Source organism: Mchenga conophoros, linkage group LG6, assembly GCF_057382185.1.
Source record: "Mchenga conophoros isolate Kocher_MC1m ecotype Shallow Benthic linkage group LG6, M_conophoros_male_GT1.1, whole genome shotgun sequence".
Classification (NCBI taxonomy): Eukaryota; Metazoa; Chordata; class Actinopteri; order Cichliformes; family Cichlidae; genus Mchenga; species Mchenga conophoros.
In genome coordinates this window covers 30,121,923-30,143,148 of record NC_140531.1, presented here as the reverse complement: position 1 = coordinate 30,143,148, position 21,226 = coordinate 30,121,923, and the positions used below count along the sequence as shown (strand labels likewise).

Below are 21,226 nucleotides of genomic sequence, written 5' to 3'. Positions count from 1 at the left end.
ACTAGAAAGGGAACTTTGACGAGTTCAAATGAGCGTGTGTCCCAAAATGTGTGTTAATTACTTATTACAGTAATTAAATTTGCAACAAATGGTTTCATTGTTATAGAGGTAATCAGTCTGGGAATGTGCCATCTCATCAGGTCAATATATAAAACGGTTCATTCAGTTTGTGGGCACATCAGTGCACGGTGCAGATTAGCCTGTTTCCATCCTGCTGATAACCTCATTAAATCTCATCCACCTAGATGGTGCCAGCTCGCACAGGGAGGCCTGGTTCAGAGAGAGTGACTCACTGTGGCCGTATAGTTCATAAAAGACATTACTGATTGCAATGTATTTTCTCTTAGTCTAGCTGTTGATTTACAGATTTATTTAGATGCCACATAGTGGGAAAAGAATTTGACATTGAATGATCAGTGGTTGATATTCTTCTGTTTATTAGGTACATGTAGTTGCTTATCCACCTTTGGTCCTCAGAACTTCCTTAATTCTTCCTAGCATAGATTCAACAAGCTACTGGAGAAATTACTCAGAGGTTTTACTCAGAGCATCACTTCCTGCAGATTTCTTAGTTGTTCACATCCATGATGAGAATGTCCTTTTCCACCAAATCACAAAGAAGCTCTAATTGGAAGCGATCTGCTGATTATGGAGGTTGTTGCTGATAGGAGGGGTACCCAGTGTGTCCTTCTGCCGCTTCAAAGTTCACTTTTGTAGCTTCAGAGATGCTCTTATCAATAAGTTTATTGCAACAAATGATTATTTGGGTTACTCTTGCCTTCCTTTCAGGTTGAAGCCATTCTTCTCTGACCTCTGGGATCAACAAAGAATTTTCACCCTGATAGCTCATTAAATATTTTCTCGTTGTCTGTAAACCTTAGAGATTGTTGTGCAGGAAACTACCAGCAGAAAAGCAGCCTCTGAAATACTGTCGTCTGGCACCAACAACCATTCCACGTTCAGCATCAGTGAAATCACCTTTCTTCTCTATTCTGTTGCTCGGTTTGAACTTCAGCAGGTCATCTCGAACATGCCTAAAGAGATGCTGCCAGGCAATTGGCTGATTAAATATTTGCATTAGTGGCTGAACAGGTGTGGCTAATAAAGTGGCCAACAGGTGTGTAACTACAGTTTCTATTTGTTATGCATTTCCACTCTGTGCCAACAGAAGGTGGTACTTGACTACACATTTACTATACTTTGTAGTTTACCAGCAGATCATTTTCTTTAATGGCAATAAACATCCACAGCAAATGGCTTTACCTGCCTGAGAGTAACAAGGGTCAATCTCCTTGCATTAGTTTGTTGTTTTGTGTTATTGATCGAGCCACAGTCTCCTTCCCTGACTCATTTTGTGCAGTTAACTGAGTATTAGTTTAGGCAAGCTATGAAATCAAGCGCCACAGCCCCGATGCAGCTGTTCTCAGTCTTCTCAGCAGTTCTCAGTCTGCCCACAGCTGCTGAGCATCTGCAAGCCGCTTTTTGACCCACATCCAGCATTATGTCTGTTGCTACTGATACTTAGCAACAAGACTCTGATGTGATCCCAGAACAGATAAATATTATACGAGCTATTACAGATGTAAATAACAGTTTCCTCTTGAATATGATACTCATGATTGAATTTAAGGATGCCTTGCTGTTTTTAAGATTTATCGTCATTTTTAGCTGTAATAGTCATGGATTTTAGAGATTTCAGGTTCAGAGTTTTGGAATTTTGAAGGACCCTTTAGGGATATGCATGCACAATAAACTCAGACTTTAGTAGATTCATGCAGTGAGTATTTATCAAATAATAATTTTATTTGAGAGAACACACCGTCAATTGCACATCTAACATCATGAATATGACTGAATGTAAAAATACACATATTAACATTTCATGACACCATTTGGGATACTTTGCATTAATGTAAGCTTAACAATATGAAAAAGCTCACACTGTCAATGTGAAGCAGGAGGCAAAGCAGCTGTCAAATATACTGCAAGTAAGTCTACCCAACAATAAAACAACCAGTTTTTACATGAATAGATGTCTATACAAAAAAAATCTATACACATAGATGATTTTATATTTACAGTGTTTAAAATAAAGAAAATAGAATGGGTGTGTATACTGTAGTTTCAAAGAGTGAAAGTTTAACTTGGCACAGTTTGTGTTTGTTAGTTTTATGTACTTGTGCAGGTGGAACAATGTGATCCAGTGATGAAATGTTGCATGCATTAATATCACGTGGAGCTCACACCATATACTGACAATAAGTAAAATTTTATTTATATGTCAAACTAACACAAAATTATTGCAACAAGACAAAATGCAGCTATGTAATATGTTTTTTTTACACTTATACTGCATGAAATGTGTATATTCAATACACTGGTGCTTAACCTGGATACAGTGTCTTCCTTGGCACACTCAGGACTGCGGTGCATTTGTTAACATATAAGAATATTCTTTCTTTTTGAGGGAGAAATAAAAAAATACGCTTACAGAACTTGGTTGAAGTGTCTCTATAGGAGAGGTATTTCACTATATGCAGAAACATCCCACTTAACAGCATCTTCTTTGCACATCTTACATTCACAATAAACCCATCTGAAAATGGTATTTAATACAACCTGACTGACTCGTTCTACATCCAAGTAGAAACTTCAAACTTCAACTTCTCCCCTTTGGCATTCTCTTATAAACTAATAGTTTATAACTCTAAGTTAGCAGCAACACTCAAACACTGTTGCCTTTCTGATATTTTTGTTTCCTTCTTGTTTTATTTGTTTCAAAACTAATAAGTGCACAAATTAATTATAGGTCCTCTTTGAGTAAAAGGGTTGTTTATATACGGATAGTTATATTCGCCGGTGTGACGCAGTCCTGTATGTAATTCATGACGAGATATGAGTGCATATAAAGCATTAGTTTGTTTCCTATGTACAATAAAACACTCAGTTTCTATAACCATTAGCGTGTTTGTATTTAGGCCTTTGAAATAATGTAGCTCATATGTGTGAACAAGCAACTTATAATGCAAACCCATCCTTTGATGTCAACATTTACATTTCTTAGATGGACCAATGCGAACAAGCTTGAAAATGAGTAATATTATGCGTAAATACAAAATAATGACATATTCCTGATAGTGCTTAAAAAGTTTACAAAACTCTCATGGCTTCACAACAACAAACGGTTCTTATTCGGTGTACAGACATGGAGAAAATCAACTAAAAGTCATATAAAAATGTCAAATACCAACTGCATTGGACCCAACAAATACATCTTTTAACTGTTTATTTATAAGATGGAACATCAGTAAAATTATCTGAGCAGTTGTGATTCACAGCTGTTTCATAACCTTAAGCCTGCACTTGAACATGAAAATGTTCAAAGCTGAATTTTAGAGCCTTCACATGAACACGTCTGAAACAACTGTGATGTGCATACAAAGATGTACATGGCAACAAAATGTGCAACGCTTTGCAGTTGAGGCTACTTTAATTAGAAACAGCTGAGCATGTGAGCATGTAATGCCTGTGCACACTAACACCGCTGTTGCACATGCACGTTTATAGAATAAATGAGAAGCAATTTTCTGAACCCTATTAGCTGATTTTCTGAACCCTGTTAACCTTTATGAATGGCAAGTGCACGCTATTTGCTCAATTATCACATGATAAGAGAATCAGAGTGAGGAAACATTTTCTCAGAACAAGAACCCGGGATGTTTGAAGCACATCCAGCTACACTATGTGATTCCTCTGATTAGCTGCTTGTTTCTACGTGAAACTACATCGATGTAAAATGTTTGCATTTGAGGAAAAACCTGCAGATTCTACAATAATTACATATACAGAGCCTACTGATCCAGTTCTTACCTAGAGTCTAAAGCTAGCAGGGTGGCAGCCAGCTTTCACACAAAAACTTGAGAAAAAGCTAATAAAAGTAAAACCAGGTAAAACTATTTCCTCTGTCACTTGTTGTACAGCCTGGAAACAAAGTGAACCTGCGACTTTCAGTTTACTGTTGCTCTCTACAAAATCAAAAACTGCTTAAAAAACTTAATGGTAGAGAGGGTAAAGATAGTTCAAACAGCTGAAGCGGAAAGATCAAGCTGGATAATATTAAATTATTCAATAATTTTATGTCAAAATTCAGGCAGCTCAAACAGACCCCATCAGTGAAACAACCGCGCCTCATCTGCCTCAGCAGGGTGAGGAGGACATTTGTTCATACTCTGGACACTTGAGAAGGGCGGGGTAGTTAGAGGAGTTCATCTGGAGTGAGGCCTCGGAGGAGATGGAGGAGGGACTGCGACCACGTCCGGCCCAAGCGTCTGGATGGAGGAACTGACCGGAGTAATCTGAGCAGTTGCTGAGACGAGGTCTGTAGAAGCCCTGATGGGGCCTGTACATTTCCTCTGCTGTGTAACGCTTCATGAACAGGTACACTGACATCACACCTGCCGTCTGGGGAGGGAATAAACAGATTAAGGCTGGGACACAGTACATCTTCAGCTGCTATAAGGACAAGATTTGCTAAATGCCTGAAGTACAAGGCAAGTGATGAGATTAAATCTATACAAACAAAACTGAGACCAGTGCTAAGTTTATGTACATAAAACCATTAGTTAGACAGAAAATGGTTAAATATTACTGTGGCTTTGAAACATTCTTGTAAAATGTGAGATACTATTTGACTTTCTGAAGTTACCTCAGTGAGCAAGAAGGAGATGGCAGCAAACGCAAATGACCATCCATACTTGTAGCTGAAGTAAGCCTCATTAGTTTTGGTCCTGTTCAACATTTCATCATTAATATTGGAGATGTACAACACCAGACCAACAACCAAAGACAGACCTGTGGAAGGCAGAGAGACGAAATGATTAAAACTTATTTTATATAGCAAAGGTACACATCACTGATAGCTGCATAAGTTTGCATAATATTTTCCAAAGACAGAGTTAATGAAAACAATCATTCTTTCATATGACAGTGATGGACATGCACAAATATATTGGGTCACAGTCTCTCTTAATCTGTGAATGCATGTGTTTTCAGTCCATTGCCACAGATGTATGAAATCAAACACCAGGGTTTGCAAAATTTGTGAAAAAATTGGAAAGTTTTGTTTACTTTCCTGCTGTGTGCAGCAGGGGTCTGGTAGCTGCAACACTGGCATACTGTAATTCATTTTACAGATTATAATGTGACAAGATGAATGACGTGCAACAGATGGTAGCACAGTTGAACCTTGTCCTCCAACCTCCCACCAAGCAAGCACACGTGCATGCACACATGGCGCCACTTTGTCCAACTAGTGCAGATACAGTAAGTATAAATCAAGTACCTGACAAGATGAAGAAGATTCCAGAAACAAAGGCCAAGATGGTGCGATGTGGTCGAATGTGGCCGATATTACTGAGTACAAAACCAATGAACATGAAGAAGAGGCTGACCAGAGGAAAGGGTGTAGAAGAGCGAATCATCTCTAAAAGGAGAGAAGGGAAGCAAAAAGAAAATAAACTGATGAGTTTGAGTGTGTTTTATGGGTCCTTATCTTAGCTAATATAAAATTTCAATATCTGTATCTATTTATTTTTCTTATTAAAATTTGCTGTAGTAGCAGCATGAAATATTCAGTCGGTCTATCTTATGCCTCACTTTCATGGATTTAGTGTTTAATTACCTTGACTAACCTTTGATTCTTTTATGTTAAGACGGAGCAGGGCCTGCTCGCTGTGAGAAAATGGCAAAAGACCTCTTAGAGTCTCTGGTACTTTTTCCCGAACCCCCATTGTGTTCTTCATTACCCCCAAAATATAGCCTTTTAGCTAAGTGGGCCAGATGTCTAAGGCCATAATCTTAATGGAATTTGGCTTTAATGTTCATTAGCTGGTAAAACTTTGGATTCAGTGGCAATCTTGCCAGTTGAAATCTACAAGAAATATTCAAAAATCTTTTCTGAATGAAAACATAAACATTTGGCTAGCGGATACATTGGACAGTGGTTTACTTTCAATGTCATCCTAAACTGTTGTTTTAAACATCCACTGTCACCAGATCTGGACCCAAATCCTTGAGGACTGTTCACAGCATCTCGATTAATTTATGGCACAAAAAATTCAGCCAGTTGAGTAAACAAGAGGAAGTCCAACCTAGTTCTAGTCCTAATTAATTAAATGGCTGGTCAGTTTATGCTCTCCTGTTGTTTCCCTTGTCTTTTGGCCATTTGTCCCTCTTCACAGCTTCCTGCTTGCTTCCTCATGTCTTTAGGTATTATTATTGTTAGCTTGTACTTTGCTGGAATTTTGTTTAACTCATCCTGTGGCTCTCATTTAGTTATTTGCTTCTTCCAGAAAATGCAATCCCTTACATTTTATTTTTCAACTTTTCTGCATTTGTGTCAGTTTTTTTCAACCCCCACATAACAGCATAAAAGAGTGTGCTAATCTTTGAGTTACTGCACCTACTCAGTATAACTATATAATTGCAGGCTCTGGAAAAACTGACTTTTATATAGCTTGGCAATGTTATTTTCCTACAATTTGCTTGCTTGACTTGGTGAGACTCCACAGATTTAAACTTAAAGTGCCAAATGCTAATGCGTATATGTATGCCCATGCATTTTCACCATGTAGGGAGTTATTTAAATAGCATCACTGAATTTTTCATTAACACTCAGTATTTGTCTTGCATGCATTTGCCTTGGGGATTATTCCACAAATTGCAATATCACTCCATCCTAAAAAAACCCCCACATACTGTATGAGATGACAGGACAGCAATGAATGAATGACTGAATTCATTTCATTAAGTGATTTTAAATCTAAACTACGAATCCTTGAGGCCAAGTCCATAACATGCAACTGTTTCAATTAGATTGATTATCATTTTAACTGACTTTTTTATTTTATTTGAATTTTATTGAATTTTATTTTTTATTTTATTTGTATTCTTTCACTTATTGTTGCATGTGTGTTGTTGCTGCCTGTGTTTGAGTAATTTCTGTAACTGTGAGACACTTGCTGCTGCCTATCTTGGCCAGGTCTCCCTTGAAAAAGAGGTTTTTAATCTCAATGGGATCTTCCTGGTTAAATAAAGGTTAATAAATAAAATAAATAAAGAGGTGTGGACTTAATTCATGTGAGTTGTACTCAGGTAAAACTTAGTTATTTTCTGTTATCCTGTTAGACTTTACAATATCAAAACAGGATTTACATATGAATTGAGTGTTTGTTAAGAATAATCTTATCATTCAATTCAATTCAATTTTATTTATATAGCGCCAAATCACAACATAAGTCGCCTCAAGGCGCTTCATAGATACAGAGAAAAACCCAACAATCATATGACCCCCTATGAGCAAGCACTTTGGCAACAGTGGGAAGGAAAAACTCCCTTTTAACAGGAAGAAACCTCCGGCAGAACCAGGCTCAGGGAGGGGCGGCCATCTGCTGCGACCGGTTGGGGTGAATCATTGTCTTGTAAAAAAAAAAAAAAAAGACTTCTGACAAATGTATGTGGCTTCAGTTAACACAGTTCTTTCACACACTTCTATATAAAACATTTATGTTTTTATCATCTTGGTTCTGCATTTCTGTGCAGTAGCTTTGGTACGGTACATTTTTCTATGACTAAAACCGCTGTGCCCCTAGATGCTATTATGGTGAAGCATTTTAAACTAAATGGCATCTTTTCAGTTTAGAAAATAGACTGAAAAATGGTCAGAAATAATCATGACATGTGAACAGTTACTTACTGAGTACACTAACAGTGGACTCAGATGTCATCTGCACATTAGTAGGCATCACATACTCAATGGTAAAACACCGTCCATTCTCCTCTCCTGGAATGAAACACAGGGAAAAAAAATATTAAGTGAAATTTCAGTATATGTTTTTGTACACAAGCGATTAATTAAATCCAACCCTGAAGGTCATACAGTACACATGCAGAATACATGGATGTCTTGACATGATGAATACCTATAATGGCAAAAACGAATAAATGTCACAAATGTCATGTTTTCAAACAAGTTGTTGGAACGACGAGTTGCAAGTGGTATCTAAGGACCAAGCTCAGTTTATTTTCTCTGTGAGGCTCTTAAATTTAAATATCACTTAAAATCAGTCAACTTAGAAAGAGAATGGGGAGTTTATAGATTCCACACAGTTTATGCTGTCAGTATTTGTTTGAGGAACACCCAACATTAGACTTTAACACCTTTCTCCTTATCGCGCTGACACATACAGTACAAAATGTGGCAGCAAAACACACCAACTGATTTTTTTCATCACTTCATTAACTCCACACACTATGAGGTGTTGGATTAGGTGATATTCTGGGGTTCAGCATATGTAATTACCTTCATACTGCTTCCACAGAATACACATATAAGGATGTGTTATGTTTTTGCATAGCTATTTAAGAAAAATATAATATATCAAACAAATCTGGGAGATTCTTGAGACTGTTCTCCAAGGATTTAGCCAGTTATTGACCCCATGTTTATAGTCTTGCTGGTTTTCACTTTAATGAAAAGTCAGTTTTTATTGTGCATTTCTAGGGTTTCTTTGTGTATGCAAATATCGGGCCCCCACTTCTTAGTGATATCACATACAGTATGTCTACATTTGCACATATGCGCAAATACAGTCTGTAATTTGTTAGTTAATTACCTAACTATATCATGACATAGTTATATTTAACAGACATTAGGATTAATATGTCTGCATATGAATATAAGACAGACAGACAGCAGGAGAAACTGATGGAGGAGAAGTTTGTAAACGCAGACTGATTGGACTAGTTCAGGTCCACATTGTGTATACATATGTAAGTCATTGCAGATCTCCCTCAAACTTGCTCATTGTATCAGCTTTTCTTTTAACATAAAGTAAAAGCTTGAGCCACTATGCAGTAAGTCCAAGGTTCCCTTTGGTCATGAAATATTTTGTACTCCAGTCAACAGCATTTCTGTACTACTACTAATCACCACTTTCTTTTTATTCCCAACAAAGGAAAATAACGACTATTACAGAACTTTCATGATGAAGACTTATGTTATTATTTCAATTTTTCTCTTATTTTTTATTATTCTCTATAATAACTGATTCTGGAATAAAATACTAACTGTAAAACGTGATATACTTCACCTGCCACAACACCGTGCAACCTCATTCACATTACTGGTGTAACTACACACTGTGATGGTAAGCACTGGTTGTTTCTGGGTCAAATTAAGTGGGCAATAAGGCCACTCAATTGCCCCTAAAAAACACACTAAACCATTAGTTTGTTTTAACCAAAGGCCTGCTTCATGGCAGCAGAACATCTCTTACATAATCACAACTGGAATCCCAACATATTTACTAAGACTTAACCATTAACCCTGAAAAAGGACGAAGCAGCTCAATTGTCGTATAGATTAAATCAACAGTAAGTGGACTGATGTTAAAGGTTATGTTACCATTTAAGAAAAACACAAATATTCTTCCTGACCATACTGATCAAAATAATTGAAACATTCCCAGTGTAGGCTGGCTAAAGTGAAATGTTAAGCTAAACAGTACAAGTTTGTAAAGATGGAATTCAATCAATAAAATCAGGTTTCCTGAAACACCTTTTTTAGGTTTGCTGTTCTTAAAAACGAGACTGGAAAGGCTTACAAATTAGTATTAGTAGTTTAGAAATAACTATAATTTAATGCAAAGCTAGACAAAGAAAATGGAGTGTGGCTAATCTCCCTAGATGTGGACATTCAGTTAAAAACAAGAAATACTGGTTGGTGGTGAGCAATATCTCATACTCTAGACAGAAAGAAGCTGGTGTTCTCCAGCTGTTTTAACACTCCAGCAGCTGGCAAACCAGAACAGATTAGATCTACAGAAATACTGGGAAAAACCTGCTTTACGGTTTTCCCAGGCAGCGCCCAGAACTTAACCAAGTAAAGTGAACTCTGAAACAATCTAAAGACAGCTCGTCTGACTTAGAGTATGACTAAGCTCAAACACTCCTGAAAGACACATGTCCTTCTTGTCCTGACTGATGCATAAACAGTTGATCAAAGAAAGTTAAACCAATAATAAAAAAGAAGAGTCAGTATGATTATAACTGTTGGTATGTCTCCTACGGTGGGTTAAATACATTGTGTTGATCTGTACTTGTGAGCAAAATCAGACAAAATCAATTTAATGACCAAGCAAAAGAGGAAAAAGCATGTTATTTTAATTGGTTAATATACGTCTGGCTTCTGTAGCATAACTAATAAAAGCATCTTAAAGACCTAAGCACAAATATCATTGGATGCAATACAAAACATAAAGGAGTTTTTTTCTTTGGTATCTAGATATCCAGCAAAATAACAGAACATAGTACTGCAAGTACAGTAAATTGTTGTGATTACTGGAGGAATCGAGAGGGTAAGAGCAAGAATGGATACCTGGTTTACTCTGGGACAACACTTGTCTGGACGGTTGTTTCTCTAAAGAAAAGATTTAAAACGGTTAGTATTTCCAATATTTTCCAATCAAGAACTGTGGAGGAACACGTTAAGATGGTGTTTATCCATGCAATGTGCTGTGCTTCTGCAGTTGCTTTTAATGTGGAATGGTAAAGTGAAAAATGCAGGTCAAAAAGAAGGAAAAGGAAAGTCCAGTTAAGGAGCAGAGAGGAGTGTCTGCACCAACCAAAACTTCATCTGGCACCACTGAATGTAAATCAGCAATCGGTTAAATCATGAGAGAAGCAGTCTTGAATAGCTCTCTATCAACAGGAAAAGTGATTTTGAAGGATACAGCATAGGACTGGAAAACAGTTTGGAGATAGTATACAGGTAAGGTGATGGATCATAAAGCTATGCAGAGGTGAAGGCAAAGTTTCAAAGTTCATGCTCAAATATTCAAGTGCAAAGCAAAAACAAAAATACATCTTCTATACTTGCAGCAGTCTAGTGGTTAAAGAGAAGTAAAAAAAGGAAAGAAATGAGAGGGAAAAAATGCAATGCACAATATACTGCAAACGAGACAATGCAAAAAATTTTGGTGAATGTGTGCTTCAAACTTAGCTGTGTATAATAAAAATAGTTCTGAAAGATGGCATCACGATTTTATTTCCACTTTGTTACTGCTTTTGAGACTAACAGGAAATCTACTCTACTGTGTTCAAACTGTATTCTGACTTCAAACTAACTCACCAGCCAAAAAGCAAACCCTCCACAGACCAGAGTGGAGCGACATGCGCATCTCGGTGCTCTGGTTGAGAGGAAGGATGACGCCCTCTTCCAGGTAGAGCCAGTAGTCGGTGCTCACGGCGATCCCCAACAGGCCGAGGCCGCAGACGGCGAACACGCTGCTCAGCAACGTTAGCGCCTTCCTGCCACATAGGCTCATACCACAGCCTCAAGAGCAGGGGGGCACCGGTGGCGGAAAATGGAGCTATGAAAGGGAGAGAGAGATAAACATTTTTACTTTTATTTTTTTCCTTTTTTTTTTGTAAAATCCACTTTTTTCGGTGCTCAGAGGTGGTGGTTGGGCCTTTGGGTGTTGTCATGTGTGACGTTCTGCAATATTTAATTTCACTCAAACTGAGGCTTACGACTGAAAATGGAGATCAGGTAGAAACAGAAAGTAACAAACGCACCTGCAGATAGGACAGTATTATCTCTGCTGAATTTTAAATCTGGGAATGAGTCTCTTTCTTTCAAATCTCCCATTAATCTTTAAATAACCAAACTGTGCAGGACGAAAGATTTAGTAGAGCATGTTTGAGGAAAGTTTTTCACTTGACTACCCTTGACTGCTTCCAGGCAGAAAGAACACTCCTGCAATGTACCTAACAGCACTGATTGCACACAAAGGAGAATTACAAAACTGAGTTTGTTTTGATTTGTTTCTGCTTTAATAATCATGTCTATGATTATTAAAGCAGTTATGTAGTACATACATAACTGTCTGTTATGTATGTACTACAGCTGGCATACAGTATGTCACGGCATATGAATGTGAGTGCTTGCCAAACAAAACGATGGCTCTGTTCTTAGCTGAAGCCCACTTTTGCCGGAAGCTAAAGCGCTGGGAGGCTGAGATACATGTTGAAAGGAATTGATTTCACATAATGAGATCTCAGCATGCTGCTACTTTGAGCACCCACTGTGAGCTTGAGAAGATGGAGAGAGAATTTGTGAAAGGATTTTGAACTTTTCAGAAAATTCGTCGCATTTGGAAATCGCTTTCCTCCAACAATTCCTTATATGAAGACTTAATACAAAGCCCAAGTTAGAAGAAAAGAGTGAGATCTCCATGCAACCGTCAGCATGTAGTGAGGAACAAGTTTGCATAGTGAGGAAAAGTCCATGTAATACAGTAGAGAGAAAGACGATCATCTCCCTTTAAGCAAGCTTTTGGTAACAATGTGAAGGAAAAACTCCCTTTTAACAGAAGTTAACCACTGAAGTATCAGTCATCTGAGGGTGGGCATCTCAACCAGTTAAAGCACACAGTGAGAGAAAAAACAAAGTCTGATGGGGATAGTAACTTTAGATCAAAACCACACAGTTCATATAGTGATGCCAGTTGTAAGCAATTGAAATGCACATACTGTAAGTAATCAGAATTCACCAAGCACAGGAGCAGCATTAATGGAAAAGGACTATTACTAAACCTAAGCTATTCTTGGCTCTGTTGCAATCAGCAGCTATTCATTTACAATGACCATAAAGGCTGTATATTCAGGCAATTGCTACTGAGCTGTAAGTAGATGGATGCATTCCACTCAGTAACCCTTTTTGTGTACTTCACTTACCCAGAAGGGCTGTTTTAGCTGTACAGTACAAAACCCACACACTGGAGTAGTGACTGTGCTTAAATATACAGTCTTGAACAACCCTTCATTTTTTAAAATATTTTTTAATCAACAGTTCTCCAGGCTTTCTGATGATCTTTCAGACATTCTCTTGGGACATTGGCTGCTGGGGGGCACTGCACACCACCCAGAATTTCCAGTAAATTAATCAGTCAATCAGTTAAAACAGATTATTATGAATTTCAAAATCTTATTTGGTTTTCATATGTACATGTTATCAGAGATGTCAACTCTAATAGCAGGGAATTAACTAGGCAAATGATTTTTTCTTTCTTTCTTTTTTGCCATTTTTTTTCAAGTAACCTATATTTGACAACAGCATAAATAAATTGGGAAATTCTGTTTTTGGTGTGCCACCCCATTATTTTTAGTGGCCCCCATATTGCCCCTATGAAAAAATTCTGGAGCAACCCCTGCCCCCTCTGTCCATCAGTAAATAAGGGTGTGACAATCATGGTGACACTGTAGAATCAAATAACTAAGACCCCAGTCACACAGGCCAAGAGAATAGTTCATGACCATCTGGCACCCAGTTTCAATGTGACAGGATGCCAGAGGTTGATGGTAGTTGTTGGAAAATGATTGTTAAAGTCCCAGTCATGCTGGCCCAAGTCAGTGACCCCCTGAAAACCACTTATCATTAGAGAAAAATGTGTATTCCACAACTGGTTGGCAAAAGACTCATTGCTTTGGTCAGTAGCATATTGTTACAGTCATGGTTTGAATGGAAATGATGGACTTGTCTGCAACAACTGTCCAGCTACACTCCAAGATGTAATAAGAAAACTAGTTTGCATTGCACTTTTTCCAAGCTTTACTACTGTTTGGCTAATAATTAGTGAGCATTTCAAGACAAACATGGTGTGCACATGGTGTGGATATAGATATTTATTCGTAGAAATTTGTGCTTGTATCAGATCCAATGTGGCTGTTAACTTTTCAGCATGGTGTGCATGGCATCAAATTGTAATAGTGTTTGGTAGAAAAAGTCTCTATTAATAAACAGCTGAAGCTGTTTCAAACAAAATAGTTCAGCTAATATCTGACTAAATACAATTGCATTGATGTCCAAAATGTTTCTTGCCTTTCTGTGTGTGCACCAAGTTCCCATCTCTCTGGTCACTCAACCTGCACACCTGATAATCAGCCAGTCATCAAATTCCAGCAGTATTTAAGGTTCTGGTCTTTAAATCAATTGTTGCAAGACCTTTAGTCACCTCCACGTGGTGCTAACACTACAAGTTGGATCTATTTGTGTGTGTGTGTGTGTGTGTGTGTGTGTGTGTGTGTGTGTGTGTGTGTGTGTGTGTGTGTGTGTGTGTGTGTGTGTGTGTTTGCGCATGTGGTAATCTTTATCTCCTGTCCCTCAGGATCAGTTTCTCCAATTTCCACTGTGCCAATTGCCTTGCCCTGTTCACCACCTTCACTCTGCCTTCGTAAAGTATACCTGTCTCACTTCTAGCTCTGTCCATTAAACTTCCATCAGCCAGCCATTTCCCTCACCAGCCACAGCTCTGGGGCCTTTTTACTGGAAAAAAGAAGTATAAAATCACAAGCTGTTTTCAATAAAAATCAGTGTCTCGGACTAGAAATAACCATGGTTGACTTTGTGTTACCTGACAAAGTAAAAACAATGAAAACCAATGAGCAGTGCTGATTTTCATGTTTGGTCTAGTCCACCAAATACTCAATAATGTTTCATCTGACTTAATTAACCTCAACAAAGCCTTCATTTGTGCATTTGTGAAAGGGGAAATCACAAGTCATTTGTTGTCAGTTTACATTAAGTGACATCACAAATGCATAAATTACAAATTGGGATTTTTAGAAGCTGCTTAAGCAAGCATTTTAGCACGCCATAGGGACTGAACACAAGACAAGTTTTAAGTATTAATCTAACAATGTTTTTTACAGATGAGTTCATAAATTAATACCACTGCTCTCCAAACAGTTTTAACCATTTCTCCCTACGCTAGGCAGGAAGTGAAAATTGCATTGTATAAAAATATAATATGATCCTGTCTCTATTGTCACAGTTTATGGTTATTATGAGGAAACTGTTGCACTGGCAAATGGAGGAACTTCTGCATCACTGTCCCTGTAGTGTCTGGCTGAATTATGCTTCAAGTGTTAAAAATGTTTGTAGAGTTTGCAAAATGTGTTACGTTTTACTCCGTAAGAGTATTTTATAAAATTATTTGCAAACATATACCAGTTAATAGAATGTGCAACCAATAATAATAATTCCCTCATTCAGGGGTCCCATACTAACAGACCTGGTATTATTTTTCATGTTTTGTTCTTTTCTTTTACATTATTCCTTAAAAAAAAAACTAAATAACAAGTATTCTAGTTTCAGATGTCATCTTTAGACTTAAGCACTCAGTTTCATCTATCATCTATAATCTGTTAAAATAAACTACATGTAGGTTTGTCCTAGCTTGTGTTTCTTACTATTATGAAAAGCAGGAACCAGGAGTAGAAAAGACAGCACCAAAAAAAAAAAGGTTCTTAGTCCATCATAATCAGTGAGATCCAACACACTTGTCAACACACACACAATTACCATAACCAGTCATTCATTAATACTAATAATTCTGTTCATTGTTCTGTTCTTGAAAGGACAGTAATTGTGACTGATCTTAGATGAGAAAAATGTGTTTTCATTTTGAAAGCTTTCTCTTTAAATGTTCAAAGCTACGGGCACCAAAGCTTTGGCTCTTGTTGTGGGATCAAAGGAGTACACAAAACACCCTTCTCCTGCATACTTATCAGAGCTGCCTTTGGAGGAAAATGTCTGAACCTGTGACTAGAAACCATCCATCAATAAATGCGAGGTTTGTATTTGTTGCCGTCTTCTCAAAAGCTGCGTGCTCGTGCAAAAACATAGAAATGGCACTAAAAAAATAAGCAAGTTAAAATGTCAGTAATGAGTTTTATTGGGGATGTTTATGTAGTTAATGGAAGTCAGAATGCTCAAACTGCAAAAACATTTGCTAATTAATTTGAATGAAAGTAAATAATGTTCACATTTTCTGCCACTAATGTGATACAAGGCCACTAGGGGCCCAGAGGTGAAGTAAAGGAAATGTACACAACTGCTAGAGTAAAGGGCACATCATCACCAAAAGTAGGGCAATTCCTTTTCTGCCTACTTCCTTAATATGCACCGACCCTCCTGTCAACCCTAATCTAAATGGCTCACTGCCAGAAATACAGCATTTTCCCTAAACTGAAAATCCAGAGGTTTTTCATCAAACGATGGCAAAGCAAGAAAACACATTTTGAACTATATTTTTTTGGTAATAAAAAATATATTGTAACTTGAACACAAATTGTAGTAAGTTATCCAAATGAAATTATTATTTATATCAACATATCTCTGTATAATTATGATATGTCAGTAGTCCTTTCGTGGTTCATGAAATAGCATTGCTATAAAAAATTCATGATTTTTGACTGATACCTTTGATTGTCAACTAAAATATGCAGTCACAAATTAAAATGGTCACAATGTTACCATGAAGAATAGATGATGTCCATCACAGCTGAGTTTGAAGTTGTATTTGGAATTCAATTCAAAATGCCACAAAATGGTTGTGAAATCTATGAAATCTTGCAATGAACACCCTCATTTGAATTTGTGTATTTGTTCTTCTGCGTCAAGGGTTCGTCAGTGTCGTAGCGCGGATCTCTTTTGGCATGCTTATTGACCCAGTTACTGTGGCTGTAAGAGCGTGGCTGAGTGCATGTCCCTCTGTTGCTTCTGATGTGGACAGGCAACTAACACTGTGTGAGTTAGTTCCTGTTGGCTGATGTTGCCAGGGCTGGCTGGGGGAGCCTAAGGACAATAGCAGTCCAAAGCAACAGAGAGGAGATATGCCATGTCATCAAGCCACAGTCACAGCTGGGTGAAGCTGGCAGCCCCATCACTGTGTGGCTGGGAACTGCTTATATATTTTCAGCAGGCATACTAAAGGGGAAACACATGTCAACAGTATATATCCACAAGCTCAGCCACGCATCAGATCTACAAATATCCATGAAGTGGGTCATACGGTATATCTCACAAATTATACTTGTGAATGAACACATCATTGCAGAGCCAGTTGTCTACAGCCAGTTTCTGTTAGTCTCACTTCACACATAATAAATCTTACAGAGGGAACGTGTCATAAAGGGGTTTCAAGCAGTGCTATTTTTCTATGTTTCCTCAATCCGTGATAGAGTTAAGAAATACAAATACAATAGAATAACACAAACCCAAATAAATGACACAATTATTTTACCTTTACTATCTCGATTAAAATGATTCATTTAGATAAGTCACTGAGTTTAGTTTCCTTATTTTAAAGACTACTTCAAATCAGCATATAGTCTTGGCTTTTAAGCAAGGTACCATAAACAACAGTTAAGGTTGTAACAATTTCTTTACATGCTCTTGTGTATAAGCGAGCATTTTCGATCCACACCAGCCTCAAGCACATAGCTAACAAGCAGGAATAATTTCTCAGTGGTCTAATTTTGGACATGCCTCCACTCTTGCTTGAAGGCATGCCTACTTAAAATCACAAAATTCATACTATAGTCCAAGCCCAATCTCTGCTGTAGGCCAGACAGCTTACAATGCCTCATCTGGCACGAAGCAGAGAAAGGTGGTGATGGTGGTGCAAGTTCAAGTTGTCAAGACAGAGGATAGTTTTAGTATTTTTAAAATAAAAAAGTTTGGTGAAAAAATTTGCCAATTTGTGTTACTATATTGCTACGGCAGTTTAACCAGCTGACCTAATGTGTCTCCCTCCCACTCTCGGGACTCTAAAGCACTCTGTATCAAAATGCAGTCCATCTCTCTTCTGTAATGTCAGATCATCTTAATTTGACAGGGCAGCTCTGGATACAGAGCTGGATATAGCTCAAGCGTTTAATTCTGTTCCAAATGTGCTTCCCTTATGATTTTTAGCAAAGCATTTTGGCTTTGAACTATCAGCCCTTGAGGATGCCATCATATAATATCATGATTTCTTGCCTCTCCACTTGATCTCTATATCTTCTAAGAATAATAAATAAACAGAATATAAAATAGTAGCAAAAGGCTGAACAAAGGCTATAGCTTATACCCTTAAATATATAAGACCATTTAAATACCCCATTTCCTTTGCCATGACTTTGTGTAAAGCCGGGACAATTATCTGAACTGCTTTTTTTCTCTTAGACATATTCATAAAAAAGAGCACAGACAGGTTCACTTTATTTAATAAAACGAGTGAATGGCACTTTTGTGATCTCTAAAAGGGTAGACACTTCATTGACTCTGGCACAAAATAAAATAGTGACCCACAGCAATAGCACTAACATCATTTCCTCATGTTTGTTGTAAGAACAAGTCTCCCATTTATTTATAAGTGCCTGACTTGGCCTTGTCGCCAGGCAACGCTATACAGAGAGGCCCACAAATTAGTTAAGCATGAATGAGCTGATGAGTGAGTCCCAAAACAAGGCTTCCTATTTGGCTGTGCACTTTTACATGCTGGGGAGGGGATAGAAAGGAAACAGGAGAAAGACACGGGGAGGCAAATACATTTTAAAGGTTTACAGAAGGAAACATTAAAAAGACATACTACATGTAGCCACATAGGCACAGAATGATCTCAAAATGTAACTGGAGATAAAATATATCTAGAACAGGCATCCTAAAGTACATCCTGTCTACACTCTACAATACATTTACTTTAATTTTCCACAGACCCAGAAAGAAATGCTTAAAACTCCGGTAAAACTTTAACAGCAACTTTGAGAGTCTTACTCAGAATAGGTGTTTAAAAAACTGGGCACATGGCAGCTGTGATCAGCAGAGAGCACTGTGTTTACATTTTGGGGATATTCCCATCGGGGTGCTTTTTAGAGGGTGGCCGATCGCTGACCCAAGTGATTTGCTACCAGGACAGTAACTGATGCAATGGGGAACACTTATTTAATGCACTTTGTTTAATTGCTCGTGCTTTGTGCCCACACTGGGAATAGAGAATTAATTTAATAAATCCTGCAATTCTGACAAAAGACATATTGTACGTGGGTTTCTTTTATGAATAGATATGCTCATTAAATCATGGATTAAACCTACACCGATCTATTTACTAATGATATGTTATTTATATTTTTTGTCAGTGTTAGGTGATTGCAATGTTTTCTGCCACAGAGATAACAGGGGAACATGGAAATTGTTCACATTTATCAAAAAGGAGCTACATTTTGCTTTTGTCATGAGTGACAACTGTGAGCATTGGTTATGTGTAAACAACAAAGAAATAAGGATGGGGAAAAGAAAAGAATTGATTATTTTAATGGCAAGACACAGGGACAGGGCTGTATAACCCTGTGTAGCACAGTCTCTGATCCTATCATGTTTGAAACGTGGCCCATAATAATGTTTTACAAGGCTGCCATGATAAACATAAAAACTGCCAGCCAGAGTTTAAACATGTATTTAATTTATGGCATTTATGACATGGGCACAGAAAGAAAACAGTGCCTGCAGAAGTTTAATGATGAGATCAGTAAAAATCAGTGCTTAACAAAAACCCCAAGATTTAGGTCGACTGACTTTCAATTAAATACCAAACCTCTACATCTTTGAGCTTCTTTAAGAGCTATGTGGCTAAAGAGGCTTTTACAGCGGAGAAAAATTAAAAGCTCTACAAAATGTGAGGGGCTAATTCTGCAAATCTAATAGACCCAATTGAAAGTGCATGAAGTCACATTTTCTGTCTTTGATTCACACCCTGAACCGTTATGTCCAGATAATAATAGACTGTAAACTACCTACATGTACCTCAATGCAACAAGTACTTTCTCACCTGGCAAATGCACAAGTATCCACAATGCAGCCTGTATGCGTCTGAAACTGTTGAGAAATAATCCCCATACTGAATGAGTGTTTTAACAATGTTTGTTTGGTTGACACACTGACCCAATGACACAAGCTGCCTATTTAAATCTTAAATTATACAAATGCCAAGGATTAGTTTAGTATTACTTTACTATAGAATAATCATGATTTGTATTAGGTCAGATTATAATGTACACATGTATCAGATCTTACAGAATCATTTTCCATCACAACACCACAAAACTATCTACTATTTTAAACCTCATAACTATAACACATAATCATTCTGAATGGCCACCATCATATTAATGGAAGCAACAAATCAAGTAATTATTAGATGTCAGATGACATAAAGCAAATATATTAGCCTTATATTCAATCTCGATCGGAGTTTTCAACAAATCATTATGTCATTTAGCCAGAGAGACTGTTGTTTGTAGTGCAATCAGCCAGCTGTTTGTTAGGCTACTGATACCAGTTAATCTTTGGCTCCGGCTTAAACCGCTGTCCGCGGTACTGAACCACTCACACACGTTCTCGTATTGAATCAGTGATAAACTTAACCAAACCTGATGCTAAACAAGAATACCTCAACTGTCCTTTTAATACACGCCCTAGGCTCTGGAATGCGCACAGTAAATACTGCATGTGTCTTGTTTTCCGTTTTAGAGCCGTGGGTTTCGCCTAAAAGTCTCAACGACTCTATTTTTTAATTCGTTTCCATCCCTCTAATCCTAAAAAATCTAAGAGCGATATTCTTTGTCACACATGTGATACTTTAGTTTTCCTGCAAGTTACAGCACTTCACGTGTCGATTAGCGGCATTGTGACACAATTGAAAGGGTGTAATAACCGAACAGACTTTGAGTCGGCATAAGGGAGGTATCGGCTTCTCTTCGACTGCCACTTAAGGCGTACATTTATCTTCTAAGTTTTTGTTTTAATCAACGTGCAACAAATCCTTTTGAATATCGCTAACATGTGTCAGAGAAAAGCAACTCCAGTCTTCACATGCAGATGTGAGTAAAGGATAGTCACATACAAAGCTTAGTAAAGGCTTCAACAGTAATTATGGAGACAAAGAGAAAACATGTGTTTTACATGTTAATATTTCAAACAAGTCTCAGTCTGATTGGAGCTAAGCAAAAACATTAGTAGCATGGGGGAGAAAACAACAACAGGAAAAGTACTCCGTGGTTTTTTTGTTGTTGTTGTTTTTTTGCTTTCTCCTCCTCGAAATATTCTCTGTAACGACTTGCTTACACTCAAGGAAAAGTTGGCTAAAAATAATTTACCTTCGCGAAGAAGACTCGTCGATGAAACGCCTTTCTCCTGGTGTTCTGTTATCTTCTCTCTTGTCTTCCTGTTCAGTCGCTCCGCGTTATCTCGGCTTTGGCTGGAAATAAGCCCGTTAACTGAACCTGACCCGCAGCTGCGTCGCTCGCGCACCACTACTATCCAAAACAGCAATACCTTCTGCCCGCG

At 37.7% G+C, this 21,226-nt stretch overlaps 1 protein-coding gene across 2 annotated transcripts; it reads right to left on the bottom strand.

Moving 5' to 3' along the window:
* Nucleotides 1–1,778: 1,778 nt before the first annotated feature.
* LOC146572899 (voltage-dependent calcium channel gamma-5 subunit) lies at nucleotides 1,779–21,226 on the bottom strand. Of its 2 annotated transcripts, XM_085277352.1 has the most exons (7): nucleotides 21,037–21,226; nucleotides 11,189–11,429; nucleotides 10,436–10,477; nucleotides 7,754–7,840; nucleotides 5,342–5,482; nucleotides 4,706–4,851; nucleotides 1,779–4,461 (listed from the first exon to the last, which is right to left on the bottom strand). In XM_085277352.1, exons 2-7 carry the CDS (start codon nucleotides 11,382–11,384, stop codon nucleotides 4,198–4,200), a joined length of 876 nt encoding a protein of 291 aa, XP_085133478.1. In that variant the 5' UTR covers nucleotides 11,385–11,429; nucleotides 21,037–21,226; the 3' UTR covers nucleotides 1,779–4,197. The 2 variants fall into 2 exon arrangements, with proteins under 2 accessions (XP_085133478.1, XP_085133480.1); XM_085277354.1 differs by lacking the exon at nucleotides 10,436–10,477.

Coding starts and splice junctions, on each gene's coding strand:
- LOC146572899 (XM_085277352.1), bottom strand. CDS start 11,384: ATGAGCCTATGTGGCAGGAAGGCGCTAACGTTGCTGAGCAGCGTGTTC. Junction 7,841..10,435: donor GTTGTCCCAGAGTAAACCAG/GTATCCATTCTT, acceptor GTTTCATTCCAG/GAGAGGAGAATGGACGGTGT. Junction 5,483..7,753: donor GTCCACTGTTAGTGTACTCA/GTAAGTAACTGT, acceptor CTCTCCTTTTAG/AGATGATTCGCTCTTCTACA.